This window comes from Pleurodeles waltl, chromosome 5 (assembly GCF_031143425.1).
Source record: "Pleurodeles waltl isolate 20211129_DDA chromosome 5, aPleWal1.hap1.20221129, whole genome shotgun sequence".
NCBI lineage: Eukaryota > Metazoa > Chordata > Amphibia > Caudata > Salamandridae > Pleurodeles > Pleurodeles waltl.
In genome coordinates, this window is record NC_090444.1 from 1,590,322,552 (window position 1) to 1,590,337,163 (window position 14,612).

At 41.7% G+C, this 14,612-nt stretch overlaps 1 protein-coding gene across 1 annotated transcript in view; it reads right to left on the bottom strand.

Annotated features, from left to right (window-relative positions):
* Positions 1 to 14,612, bottom strand: part of ADAM17 (ADAM metallopeptidase domain 17) — a 475,078-nt gene that overhangs the window by 319,002 nt on the left and 141,464 nt on the right. Inside the window, exon 6 of the mRNA XM_069235905.1 lies at positions 12,555 to 12,691. Within this exon, the coding sequence (XP_069092006.1) occupies positions 12,555 to 12,691 (137 nt within the window). The remainder of the gene's footprint in view (positions 1 to 12,554; positions 12,692 to 14,612) is intronic.

The window sequence follows — 14,612 nt, forward strand, 5'->3', positions numbered from 1 at the left end:
TCCAGCCAGGGAACCACGACTGTATGCTGATTGCTGAATGCTTTGCTGCAGATGTTAACGCAGACTACAGACCTTTGCTCAGGTATGAGGGTCGATGTCCTCCCGGGGGAACCTGAAAGGCAGGATTAGAGCTCAACATGCTGTGCTCAAATTATTATTCAGATAGAAAATAGTCCATCGATTCTAGTGACAATATGATAGCGTTATTCTTATGCTTCACTCTCATCATCACCATTTTAATATTGTCATGTTGTGTCGTTCTGGTTATTGCAGCTCACGCTTTGCTATCTAAAATGCAGTTGTTTTCTTAAACCAGTCATTAAAACCTATACTGCTTTCATTGTCATTTATATATGAGACCGAATTGTGAATGAGAGAATCTGATGCGACCTGAGTGACCACGACTTCCCTGAGAAGTATGATATGTCATGCGCTCGTCTGCCCAATCATCTCTACCTTTCAGGAGAGACGAGGCACTGCTAGATAGCCGGAGCAAAACCCGGATTTAGAGAGACAGGTGTCACCCACAGTGGGTCAGACTCAGTCTCCCATACCGTGGATGATCTTGCTGCTCAAAATCCAGTAGTCTCATTAAAATAATGCGACATGGCGCCGCCAACATTTGGCCAGGCTCTAATATTTGGGTCCTCCGGAGTATCTCTGTCTCATTATATCTAATGACACCTCAATGCCGTATGTCGAGACATCCGTGGTACTGAGTATTTCCACCACAGCTGTGTAGGTAATCCTACTACAACTGGCGGTTGTTCAAGCTTGAACTTTAAAAGGAAACCCTATTTTGGTGTGCCTTCTCTGAACTAATAGTGTTACTATCATGGCGAATCCCCAACACGTACAAATAGCTGTTAACATGAGACAACCTCTTACAGCACACTTACTAGCAAATGGCCTAACTGCCCAGGGAGGTCCAGTCACATTTGTGTTGGACGCCCATGCAGCTTATAGAACAGAACTTTTTTTTACTCTTGGGTCACATTTCCAGCAGTTGATGGGAACACTAATACATTTCATCAATATACACCTGCAAACGCGCCTGGACAATACAGAGCGTACGCATATTTAGAGATACCTCTATCTTATCAAGAACATAATTGGCTTGATGGCGCCCTACCCCATACAATATTACCAGTAAGGATAGGTCCACTAAGCAATGTCGGTCCTACCTGGCCTTTATTGGCCACCTATACACCACATTCTGCGGTTGGAAATTTTGCAGTAGCTGAGGTTCGTCGCTTATACATTGAATTAACAGCAATATATAGATGATTAGTACAATTTGTGATGCAAATATTAAATACAAACCCAGCATGTGCTGCTCCAGCACATCCACATGCAGTAACGCCAGGTATAAATCCTGCAACTGTACATTCGATTATGGGTAAAGTACCTGCCAAACGAGAGGAAACTCCGTTTTGGTTAGCACAGAAAATGAATACGCTGGAGGCAGTATTTCCCCATATGGGACCTCAGGATAAACATAGAATATTAACAATGTGCTTGCCTTTTGGGATGGTCCCTACAGTAGAAAACTGTAATACCTGGGGTACGGTATTTGCTGCACTCTACACAACTGCACACGGTACACCGACACTTGCCAATTTACCGGAAGTGCTGAAACAAATTCAAGATGAATATGGGGCTTCCCCGGCCCTAGGTTTGGGGATGCAATTGATAGGCAATTTTTCCAAAGTGTCCTCAATCATTTTAAGTAACCTTAAAGGGGAAGCAGTCGCACTTGCAGGGCGCATGCGGCTTCGTGACGTTCCGCAACAAGATCAAGAACGAGAGCTGCCTAAAATAATAGCAGAGACCTATTCAAGTATCGGTCGAGATAACCTAGGGGCCAGACAAAAAAACCTCAATTTCAGAGTAAATCAAATAAAGATAACCCCAAACAAACACCTGAGGGTAATAAGAAATGCTGGGATAAAAAGCAACAAACGCCTAAAAAAGAAAGGGGAGAATCTCCGCGTACAGAGACCCCACAGAATAGGCATAATCTCAGAAATAGAGATAATATCAAAACGCCTGATAGAAATCAATATACTGATACACACCAATCTCGTTCCTTTCAGGACTCATCGGAAAAGAGAAATGAGAGAGGTGGGCGATCAGAGCGAAGAACAGAGTACATGAAACCGAGACAGGAATCACAGTGCTCTTCGGAGGTTTCTGTTAAAAAGGAAGAGAAACCCGCCTAACAAAAACAACAATTTAAAAAGAAAAAAGTGGCAACAGTCCCAGTCCGACATGCCACACAGGAAGAGGGTCCTCTTGAAGAACAAGAATTGGGCTCTAGCATTGCTAGACAGCGCGGCAGAGGTCACAATAGTTTGCCTGAATCTTCCAAAGCATCTGGAGGTGAAAGCAACTGATGACTTAATACAAGTAGAAACAGCGGACATGAGTGTCTCCAAGCCTGATAGGGTGTACAAAGTAACGCTACAATTAGAACGAGACATTGAACGCACAATAGACGCAATCTTTTGGGATTGCATAGTAAAAGTGTATGATGTCTTGTTGGCCAAACAAGATTGGCCGTCTGACTTTGTTCGTACCTGACCATATGGAGAAGATGTCATTAAGCCTTCCTTCTCGCCCCTTGTTCCAGAGGAACAAGCTGAATCCTATTCCATTGAATGGGCTCTAGCACAAGCCCCTGCACTATACAGAAATCACGTAGGATGGGATAAGGATTCCCCCTGCCATGTAATTCCCATTAAAAGTGAACCTCAGCCACAACCGCAGTATCCTATAAAACATGAAGCAAAAGCACCAGTGAGAGAAATACTCACGCAATTAGAGTACAGGGTGTGATTGAACCCTGTGTCTCACCAATGAATAACCCTTTATTCCCCAAAGCGAAACCAGACCATTCATACAGAATAGTCTTAGACTACAGACATCTAAATAGTCATACACGCACCTATGCTATACAAAACTCACATAGCACTGCACTAATGAGCAACATAGTGCGTAAAAAATAAAAAACAACACTAGACATTTCCAATGGGTTTTTCTACCAGAATATAGCGCATGAAGGCAGTACTTAACAAGCTTTAGCGCACAAGGCTCTCAGAAAAAAATCTGTTGTTTACCTCAGGGGTATAAGAACAGCCCAGCACTGTTCGCGGCTCAGGTCTCTGCCATTTTACACAAGATCGACCCTGAAGCATTGTCCAATGTAGATGATATATATCTCACGGATGATGAATTACTACAACATTTAAGACGGGTAGCCTGCATTGTTGTAGGGTTTGCCGAATTTGGCTACAAATTTAATTTAAAAAAAACAAAAATAGCCTTCCTCAGCGTCCTGTTTCTAGGATATGAGCTGTCAAGTGAAGGGAAGAGCCTAGCGCCACAATTCTTAGAAAAATACGCAGTTACAACCACTGAATACGATAAAAAAAAAATCTAATCATTATTGGGTTTCTTAAATTTTGGCAGAATCTACATTGCAGATTATGCTACGCACATAAAACCTTTATATGACGTAATACGTACCGATTTTTCAAGTAAATTCTGGACAACTGAACATACACGAATTCTTAGAGAATTGCAAACAGACATGCTTGCAGCACAACATTTACACACAAGGGACAACAAAACACATTTGGTCATCAGGGTAATAGCTGGGGCCATCGGTTTCAACTGTGTGACATTTAATGAAGGTGAGACAGTCCCGATTGCATACAAATCACATTTGTATTCAGCAGCTGAACAACGATTTGCTCCCACAGAGAAAACTCTTGCTGCTGTAGAGATGGGTGTCATTAAAGAAAGACCTCTTGCCCAAGGCAAACGCATTGTTGTTGTTTCTCCAATCCCAGCCCTAGAGGCTGTTACAAAAGCTAGAGTTCAGAACGCAAAAGCACTACATCCACGTTGGATACAATGGGCTACGTCTTTGACAGCCACTGATGTAGACTACATTTTTGAACCCATGTTACAATCTCAGGAATTCCTACAATATGAAGTAGAATACCCAGTTCCAGCATATACCTTGCCTATTGATCAGTATCATAGAGTCATGTACACCGATGGCTCTGCACAACCTGCAATTGGAACTAAACATCAATATTCTGCTGCTTAAGTGGCTATATGGAAGGGGATACATTTTGTCCTCTACATACCTTTACACAGACCCTAGGGAATTGCACAGCACAATTGTCTGAGCTAAAAGCTCTGCTGATGGCACTGGAACACACGGATCCGGCACAGCCTACGTTGATTGTTTGTGATTAATATTACTGTGTCCAGTCCTTTAATGAATACCTGCATTATTGGCACCAGAATGGGTTCAGAGACTCCAAAGGCAACACCATTAAACAGAGACTACTGTGGGGGAAAGCAGCTGACCTGAAAGAGACACTACCGAATGTCCATGTTGTACATACACTTGGACACCCGCGCGTTGGAATACATGTTGCTGGAAACACATTGGCTGATGAAGCCGCAAAGTCAGCAGTGGCAGTAGCCACTGTAGCTGCAGTGACTCCCTCGAGTTCCAAACCAGACGCAGACATTTGGGCTGCTGTGAAAGCTACGATGGATGGCACGCCCCATCCTAAAGGATTTCCTATCAAATATCATTATCATATGGGAAGTACGCGGAACGCTGAAGTTAAGATACCAGGCGTACGAGACATCCCTAACAAAGATGTAAGACCACAATTGATTAAAGCAGCGCATGAGGGGGTAGCATCTGCATATGCTGGTGGGGCGGCTACAATTTCAATCTTACAGGCCCATTATTGGTGGCCAGGTCTCTATAAAGAAACTAAGCAGTATGTCCTTTGTTGTGACATCTGTCAACAAATCAAAGTTTCCACTGCCAAGCGCCAGCCGCAGACACCCCTCTTAATTTTAAACAAACCATTACTGTGTGTGTACTTGGACCACTGCGGTCCCCTAACACCTGATAGTGCATACAAATATATACTATTCGCTGTTGATTCATGCTCCAGATTTGTATGGGTATGGCCACAACGCTCGGACCGTTATTAGAGATTTGCGAGTCTTTATCGGTACATTTGCAGTTGCGGCCTTCCATTCGGACCAGGACCCTTCTTTTGCCTCAAGGGCATTCAGGGACACCATGGCTTTATTGGGGGTACAACTCCAGTACTCGTCTCCATTTCATCCCGAGGGAAATAGTGTTGTGGAGCGATTCAACCGCGATTTAAAGCAATCCTTAACAGCCAGAGTCTTAGGCACGGGTCATAGTTTGCTTAATCACCTGTATGGAGTCCAGAGAGCACTAAATAACATGCCTAGAAGGTCCCTGGGGGGAGTTATACTTCATATGAGTGCCTGTTCGTAACTCAAATGTATGTTCCGGATCTTGATGGTCCTGGCGTGGAGGCAGCAGAAACATCTTTTGACATAAATGAATGTGTCACTGTCTTACAGGAATTGCAACAGTTCTGTGATGATAATTCTTCCAAAAGTGCCACCTCCACAGGAATTAAGGATGTGCCAGTAACATCCACCAGCTGGATTCCCAGAGTTGGGGATCTTGTACGTGAAAAAGTAGCAGTGAAAAAGGAATTTGGCCCCTCTTATCGAGCACCAGTCCCTGTACTAGGGATACACGGTACGAGAACTCTTATTCTACTAGTGTTGGAAGGTGCCAAAGAAAATCGTTTTGTTTCTATTGACAATGTCAAATTACACCATGTGGCCGATCCTGCACAGCCGACCAAGAGGAACATCCAGTAGTTCCCGAATCCCTCTCACTACTGGCGAAGAAGTTCCACTACAAGTTGTTTATACCAACACCGATACCTCTCCGAGCTTGGGGAGGGTGGAAGATGATCTTGCATTAGTTCCACTAACGTCAACTAACTTAGAAACATTCAACCAAGTCAATTCGACTACAAGCCAAACGGATGGTGCTGTCTATATAGTGTGAACACCACAGGAAACACCAACTCCACCGCTGACAACGGCTACGTGTTTTGCACGAACTGCCCCTGGTTATTTTGCCGACTTCAACAATGACTTCTCAGACTCATTCGCCTCTTCGACAGCTGATTTGTCAAGTACACGTAAGCTAACAAACTGGCTTAAAGAAACATATTTCATTTTTCCATGGAACTATATATGGCTTTTTCTGACTGTCCTAGCCTTTCTACTTTGGATTGGTTTTGTTATTACCTTTTTTCTTATTAATACATGGTAATTTTCTTCCTGAAAGATCAACAGTTGAAAAGGTGGAGGAGGTTTTGAAACCACATTTTTCGTCACACAAAGTCCGCAGAGATTTATCCTTTGTGAACATTTAAGCAGTGCCAATTCCTGATGGGATTGTTTGGGACAAAGTAACGTTTGATATATATGGTCCCACGAAATTATTCAAATACCGTATATGTTCAATTTATCAATGAATGATATAGTGATACCAGGCATTGTATATGATGATTGGGATGTGAAAACAGTTGATTCTATGATGACAGAATTGCAATATTATACTATCTTTGAAAACGAAGATGTTTACCAATTCAAAGAAAATTATGGTGATATGTTTTGCTATAATTATTATAGGCACCACTTCATACATAGGGCGAGCAGTCCCAAAATGGTATTTAATTACATGCAATGGGAACATTGTCCAACTCCAGCGCAAGGGTGTTCTAAAACATATTCTGAAAAGTTTGCATATTTTTCTGGGCACACCCAAAAGAATGCTGAGTCGTATTACTTCAAGGTACCACCTACTAAGGATATACACATGTTATAGACTAATATGAAATTTATATATTCGGAATCCTTTGTTTCCCAGCTATCGATAGAAGGCTATGAATATTGGTCCAAGTCAATTGATATGAAAAATGTCTGAGGAACGAAAAATTGGCAAATTAAGGGAAAAGAAACATTGTTTAGAGCATGTCTTATTCCTGTTCAGTTGATCTTCTTCAATGAAACAGTGCAACAAATGAGTTGTTTAGGCTTTGCGACAATCAGGGAATGAAACATGCCCAGTATACCTGCCCCTGCAAAATTTTACAAATGGCAAAAATACACGGATGCAACTAAAGATGAGCTCGATGAGTGGGTCCAGAATGGTACGTTTAATGCTTCACTGACACGTCCAGGAGGGTGGTTATTGTGGCCAATAGATACCAATGGGTGTCATTAACTTTTTTATTAACTCCTCGGGGTTTTAGGACAAGTAGGCCAGACCCTCGCTATATATCCCCAGAACATGCAGATATCATTACAACATATAGTATAGGAAAATTATGCCAACAGTGGCTAAAGTCATCCTCACTGAACGCGGTTAAAGAACACCTCAATCTCCTGTCTAACTCCACTGACTTACAAAATTTCTTGCCAGGCCCCAGAACACCACGTAGGAAGCGTTTCTTATATGCAGTATACAATGAAATATGGAAACTTCCCCAACAAGATGCTGCTGCCGCCCGGTTAAGGCAAATAGATCAGGAAATTTAAAAAAAGGCATTAGCTGTTGTGGATAAAGGGATTAATACCTTGTCCGACCGGATATATACAATTAACAACATTGTCTCTTCTGAAATAGACATTATACAATCTGATATGTCTTCTTTATACCCTGGACAGAGTCAGATCAGGTCCATTATGCAGTTGGGTTGGACGCTTCAAACATTGAAGGTGGGTCGCATTCCATGGCAGCACGTCAGTGCAAGGAAGATATTTTCTTCTTTTAATCTAATGCGACAACAAAAACTAATGGCTAAGAAAGAACCGACTTATGTCATGCTTAACATTGAGAAATTAGAAAAGTTGCCTTTTACCCTGGCCGAAATACCATTGGCAGAGTGGTTAATACACGGGGTTATTAATCTGCCTATTTCAACACTACAATTCACCTCCTGTTTGAAACACATTCCGGTAGGCATATATGAAAAGCTGGGAGATAGTTACATCCATGAGGTGTGGGACCTTCCCTTCTCATACAAATGCTTCAATGCCATGAAAGAAGTCTTTCTTAGCAGCAGTGAATGCGAGACTTCAGTCAGTCATTCGATGATTTGTAAACAGCTGGCCTTGCATGGGGCGTGTAAAGCCTCGGCTGCAAACTTGGCTTGTTATCTCAAGGGAGTTCCAGTCCCCTTGATTAGACCTACGTTCCAGGTGCTTTCAAACAGCAGCTACGTCCTTCTCAACAGTGAAGACTGTTGTGGCATGCAAGCCGGAATAGTTTACGTTGTTTCGGTCTCTAAGGTCTTTACATGCTGCGGGAACGTACTGTTTCCCCCAACTAAATTTAAGGAGGTAGCTGATATCTGGCCTTACATTGCTACTTCAAATGTGAATTTTGACAAGTAGACTCAAGGCTTTAATGTTTCAAAAGCATGTGGCCCTTACATCTGCACGCGAGACCTACGCACTTCAAGTGGCAAGGTCATCAGCAGAAATACAGTCCCTGTTAAATACGAACTTTCTGAGACACTTTGGTGAACTCGTGGGACGAATATTTAATGCGTCCAGCACGACTGGAATAGCACATTTTTTCAAAGCTGTTGATTCTGGTTTTGTTCACACCTTTTCCTCCATATTCGGTTTTATACCTTCAGCTATGCTCTCAATTTTCTGTAGTATTTTGGGGGGATTTCCGATAACTTTGGCTTCATTAGCTGGCATCCTGCTGTTGCTGTTGTTTATGCGTAATGGCTCTCCCGCCTCAACGAGGACAAATGACAGCGCTCCCATCAGCGCAGCTGTGTCGTGAACGTATGATGTAGCATTCTGGAGCAACACTCCTGGAGGATTTGAAGTGTGACTGGTCTTTGTCATTCAGACCAGTTTTGTATTGTGTGCAGCCCGTGTTCCGGTGCCTCTGGTGCTCTTTCGAACATGCACTGGAAGTTTGTCTTTCACAGCAGCGCCCCCCAGCAATAGATGCTGATCTGTTGATGTTCTCGCTGAGGGTTCATTACCAGACATGCGCACTGAGGCTGCGTTTGCTACGTGAAGCTAATTATGACTTACCCTTCCTGGAGGAAGTTGCCACCAACTCATCAATGGGCACTCCATGGGATGCCGCCTTGGTTGACACTGGGGCTATGGAACACACTTGCTCCTCGATCATTTTTGGCGCGGACATTCCAGTTCTGTCATCTGCCAAAGTAGAAGATCTCCTACTTTCCATGACTCGTACTTAATTTGGAACTTTTCTAAATTGACATTATCATTGAATTCGGTTATAAGCCACATGCTCATATTTTAAATTGCCAAGTAGTGTGCTTGGGTGTCCTTTAAATTTGTCAAAATTGACTAGGGTTTTATATATATCTTAGGCTGAGAAATTTTAGTTTTGGCTTGAACCACTTTCAACCGACAAGGGAAAGGTGTTGTGTAGCCATTTTAGTTATAGCTTCATGCACGTTAGTTTAATACACTAGGCCGATGTGCACTTTGATCTAGATATATTTTATTCGGCTTTGCATTGTTATTTTTAGAATAATCAGTTTTACGGTCTTGTTTTAATTTCTTCTATCTAACTGTTTTGCTTAGCCCAGCACTGTGTTCTCAAACAAGACATTCTTAATCACTTTGTGCTTCAGTCAAGGCTACAGTTTGGTACATTGCGGGTGAACGTGGTAGAGGTTTAGTCTCCAACATTCGTAGAAAATACACATCCTTACGTAGGGACATTTTCTTAGAACATTAGCTGTGTTATTATAAAAACACTTCCTAGTCCCATTACACGTCAAGAAGGAGATTCCAGCAACGGTACCACAACTGTATGCTGATTGCTTCACTGCAGATGCTAACGCAGACTACAGGCCTTTGCTCAGGTATGAGGGTCGATGTCCTCCCGGGGAAACCTGAAAGGCAGGATTAGAGCTCAACATGCTGTGCTCAAATTATGATTCAGATAGAAAATAGTCCATCGATTCTAGTGGCAATATGATAACGTTATTCTTATGCTTCACTCTCATCGTCACCATTTTAATATTGTCATGTTGTGTCATTCTGGTTATTGCAGCTCACGCTTTGCTATCTAAAATGCAGTTGTTTTATTAAACCAGTCTTTAAAACCTATACTGCATTCATTGTCATTTAAATATGAGACCGAATTGTGAATGAGAGAACCGGATGCGACCTGAGTGACCACGACTTCCCAAGAAGTATGATATGTCATGCGCTCGGCTGACCAATCATCTCTACCTTTCGGGACAGACGAGGCACTGCTAGTTAGCCGGAGCAAAACCCAGATTTAGAGCGACAGGTGTCACCCACAGTGGGTCAGACTCAGTCTCCCACACCATGGACTATCTTGCTGCTCAAAATCCAGTAGTCTCATTAGAATAATGAGAGCCTACGCGACACATGCAGAAACATATGTTTGTGTGAATGTTAAGGCATAACAATGTTCTGAATCAAAAGGTTTCTTCTTTCTTAATTCATTAAATCAAACATCAAGGTAGGTGCACCCCCATCATAACTAATAATTTCACCTGTGATAAAGATAGTAAAGCAGTTAGATTAAGTCTGGCTCTCTGCACAACCAAACCTGGACTGGCTGGGCAGTTCTTTTTTAAACTCCATATTCTTACTAGTCTCCATCCCTGCTGCCATCTCTCATCTGAGAAAGAATGGAAAGCCTTCCTAGCATGTTTCCCACCAATCCTAAATGGAGAACTTGTGCTACACAGAACAAAGTTCAGTCTCTCAAAAACAACTTCCTAACTGAACCCCACATTTTTCTTTCAGGCACTGCTTCTCCATTCCCCCCAACTCCGTTTCTAGTACCTTGCCCTCAAGTAAGTGTAATGGGGTCATAATACGGATACTCTTAGTCACATGGTGTTTAAAGGATTGTGCATTGCTGAAACCCATCATAAACCTGTAATGACACTGAAAATACCCAGTTGCTACCAAGGACATCCCTATAGATTGGTCCAAGAAGGTGTCTTAACCCACATGGATAGCAGTAGTTACGATAATTACACATTATGGTCCCGGTTTTCAGCTCTTTATTTAGTGGAGCTTTCTTGATTGAGATGTTTTACTAGCACCATAACTTTTGACAACGCAAGATTACCAAGGCGTCCTTTCAAATGCACTGTGTTTGAGACTTCTCCAGCCAAGATCTAAAACAAAATTTGCAAGAAACACTAAAACATAGGAACAGCAACAACACTGTTCTGAAAGACCAGTAGGATCACATTGAAGTATGTTGGCACAGGCAGATAAGAGATGAAAACCTGCCCCAATGTCACTCTGAGCACTGGATGCCCCTCCTAAATCCAACACTAAAAGGCCAAACATAAACAGACCAAAATCTGGGGTAACAGCTTCACTTGAAGATGGGGCCTTGCTGGTAATAACAAAATTGCAAGTCGTAGCAAGTTGATTTCCATTAAAACCTCAATAATCATCAGAAATGTTGTGATGTCACCCTCTAGTCAAAACCCATCAATGTGTTTATCCTAGTTCTGAAAATCTGTGCATTCAGTGCAATTTGTAGTTTAAACTGCTAGAATTGTGCAATGAGCTCTTTAACATGTTGGCGTGTGGGTGGGAGAGGCAGTCAGAAGGCCAACACAGACATCTAGTGTGTCAAATGTATATTTTTGGTCCACCAAGAGAGGAATTATGCTGCATAAAAGGATCCAGTCTCTCCCAGTTCCTAAGGTCTGGCCTATTACTTCTAAAGACATTACTGCAGAGGCTGCATGTGAAGATGAGCATAGTAAATGAAGGAGATCATCTGTCCCAAGACAAATGCAGCGTGTTAGTTGGTTCCCATCCTTGTAGGTGGATCCTGGATCTCCGTCTGAGTGAATTAGAATCTATTGACAGATGGTTATATCTTCGACTGTTGCGTATTCACACTGTACTCTGAACAGGAAACAAAGTTTTGTCACAGACGTGGAGCTCACTAACAATATACTTAATTAAGGAAAAATGTATAAGCTTTGCAGCCTTAAGTGAGCTGCAGCCACTGCAAGACAATGTGAACGGATATCGTAGGTACCTGAAGGGCAATGATTTAAACTGATAATCGGTCAACCCTGCATTGAAACACATCAAGCATCTATAGGATTATTGTACATGTACGTTGTTACAGGACAACAAAAATACTGGATGGATGCAATAATCTTGACATGGTGGTGTAGCAGGAAACATTGTATGCAATTGGATGTACAAATTCAGCTCACAGACATTTAGGTATCCTGGCCCACTATCTGGTATCAAGAATATGAAGCTAGCAAGAAAACTTTGAGAAGAGGACTGCGCGCTTTGAATCACTATGCGTACAACATATACCAACAAATGCAAGGAAATCCAACAGAAAGCTACAGGATACCATAAACAGATAATACTAATGCTAGTAAACAGTACAAATTAATGTAGCAATGAAAATGTCTGGAGGTATTACCAAATTAAGATTTGACAGAGAAGCTGCAACAGACCAAATTAGATATCCTTCAAGAAGCAAGATTTACAGACACTAAGAAAACTTTACTTATCACACATTGGATAACAGAAGCATCTTTGAAGAGTATGTTATTTATTAGCGTGTTTATTCTTACCAGGTAATTCATAGTGGTGCTTTCTTCCCCCCGACCCATATGTCTAAAAAAACGATGATCTGCAACTACCAAGATTTTGCATGTATTTTTCATGTGGTCTGGTATAGCCTTTTGCCTTTTTTCCCGATGAAGAATATCTGGGAATACAAAATCAAAGCAGTGAAAACATATCATTCATCTAGGATTTTTTTTTATATTTAACAATGCATGTGCTATAAACAAAGTACACAATCACTGAAAAAATACTGCACGTTTCATTTTCAGGAGGTTTATAAATACTGGAATTATGGCAAGAATAGAAACGTTTAGCCAAGTACCCTATCTACTGCACGACATCCCTGACAACTCATCGCTCAAATACAGACTGATTGTGGCACCAATACATAGACATGCAATTGCACAAATATACAAGACATTGCTTCTTAATTGTCAGCCACCTTTGGATAAGATTAAAGGTAAATGGGAGCACAATTATCCATTATGGAGGATGCTGCTTAGGGAGAGGCATGTAAGTATCTGCATGTGATCACAATACACCACTATTTTAGGTTGAACCAGCTTAAAATATTCCATCAGGCCTACTACACCCGACTCTTTAAAATGAGCAAAACCATGTTGAATCGCTATCTGAGGTTGTGTCAACAACAAGGGACTCTAATAAATGCATTGTGAGAATGTCTTAGATTGCAGCACTCCTGGACAGGGTATAGCGAACAGTGGCGAACACCGATGGCTCTGACTTGGAATTAACAAAACAACTTGTGTGCCTGAGGAGACAAAAGACTTTCTAGATATACCCTGCTGTTCTATAATACAGCTCTTAGACGGCTAAACTTGATGTAACACAACTCCGGGGTACGAAGAAGTACACACAGTGGCACAGAGGAGACACAATTTGGACTGGTGTATGCAGGCCAAAGAGGCGGGCTATATGGCAAGCTGATGTCTATTTCGATATGTTTAACTGTGAGCCTATGCTGGTATGCAAAGGAAAAAAAATACAATTAAATTAAAAAAAATCCTTTTGAAACATGCATTGGAAAATTCATCTAGGTTTCCATTATTCCAAAGACAGAAAAAATGCATGTAGTAACCACCAAAAACCAAAGTGTGCATCCACTTGGGCAATTTTCATCATTACATATGACTTGCCTTTCATCATATCATGCTTTATTCATCGATCACAAGTATGTGATCAGAAAGACTGCTAGGAATCTACTTTTGACCAGAATTTTACAAGCACTTAAACATTTTCAGTAAGTGGTTCATAAGTATGCCTATAAAGCAGCTAAACTTTCTATTAATCAAGGTGGGGAGGGTTTGCAGAGTTCCTGAAAAGCCAGGTCTCAGCAAAGTTCCAACGTATCTCCCACATTAGGATGGTTTTTTAGGGTGAAGGCAGTAACTGAATACGGTAAAACAGGTACATGCTTCTCGGAACATGATTTACCAGAGTTTGATGTGCAAATTTAGCCCATACCCAATGAATCAGGTGCTGACATCGTATCCCATTGGCAGAGATTAAGCACTTAGGTTTATGCTGTGGGCACAGTTACAGCATGAAGTCAGAGCAAGGGCACGTTGCAATTTGCTTACTACTGACCAGAGTACAGGAACTTGGGATCTTTGCTTCAGTACGTCGACTATCCCATGTCTGATTGCAACTTCAGAGGCCATGCCTTTAATGTCGCTATGGCACGGCAACAAGGTGAGTTGTGAGAGCCACAGAGGATCAAGATCATAGTTAATAGTGCTGAATGTCCTGATTGATGCTGATGTGTTGGATGATCACAGCGCTGTTTGCGGAGACAGAGTGAGTTTTGTGACTTCAGACATATCATCAAAGACTACAAACAATGGTTCAAAATGGCAAGAGGGCTGATCCCAAAGATCAGAGACAAAAAGATACCCATATCAAAGAAAACAAAATGTAATATACCTAGTTCTATTAAAAAAATAAAAAAAATACTGCACAGTCATTAGTAAAGGTATTCAACCAGTCCTTAAGCAAACTATCCTTAAGTACAGGAAACATTCCCAATGAATTCAAATCAGCAA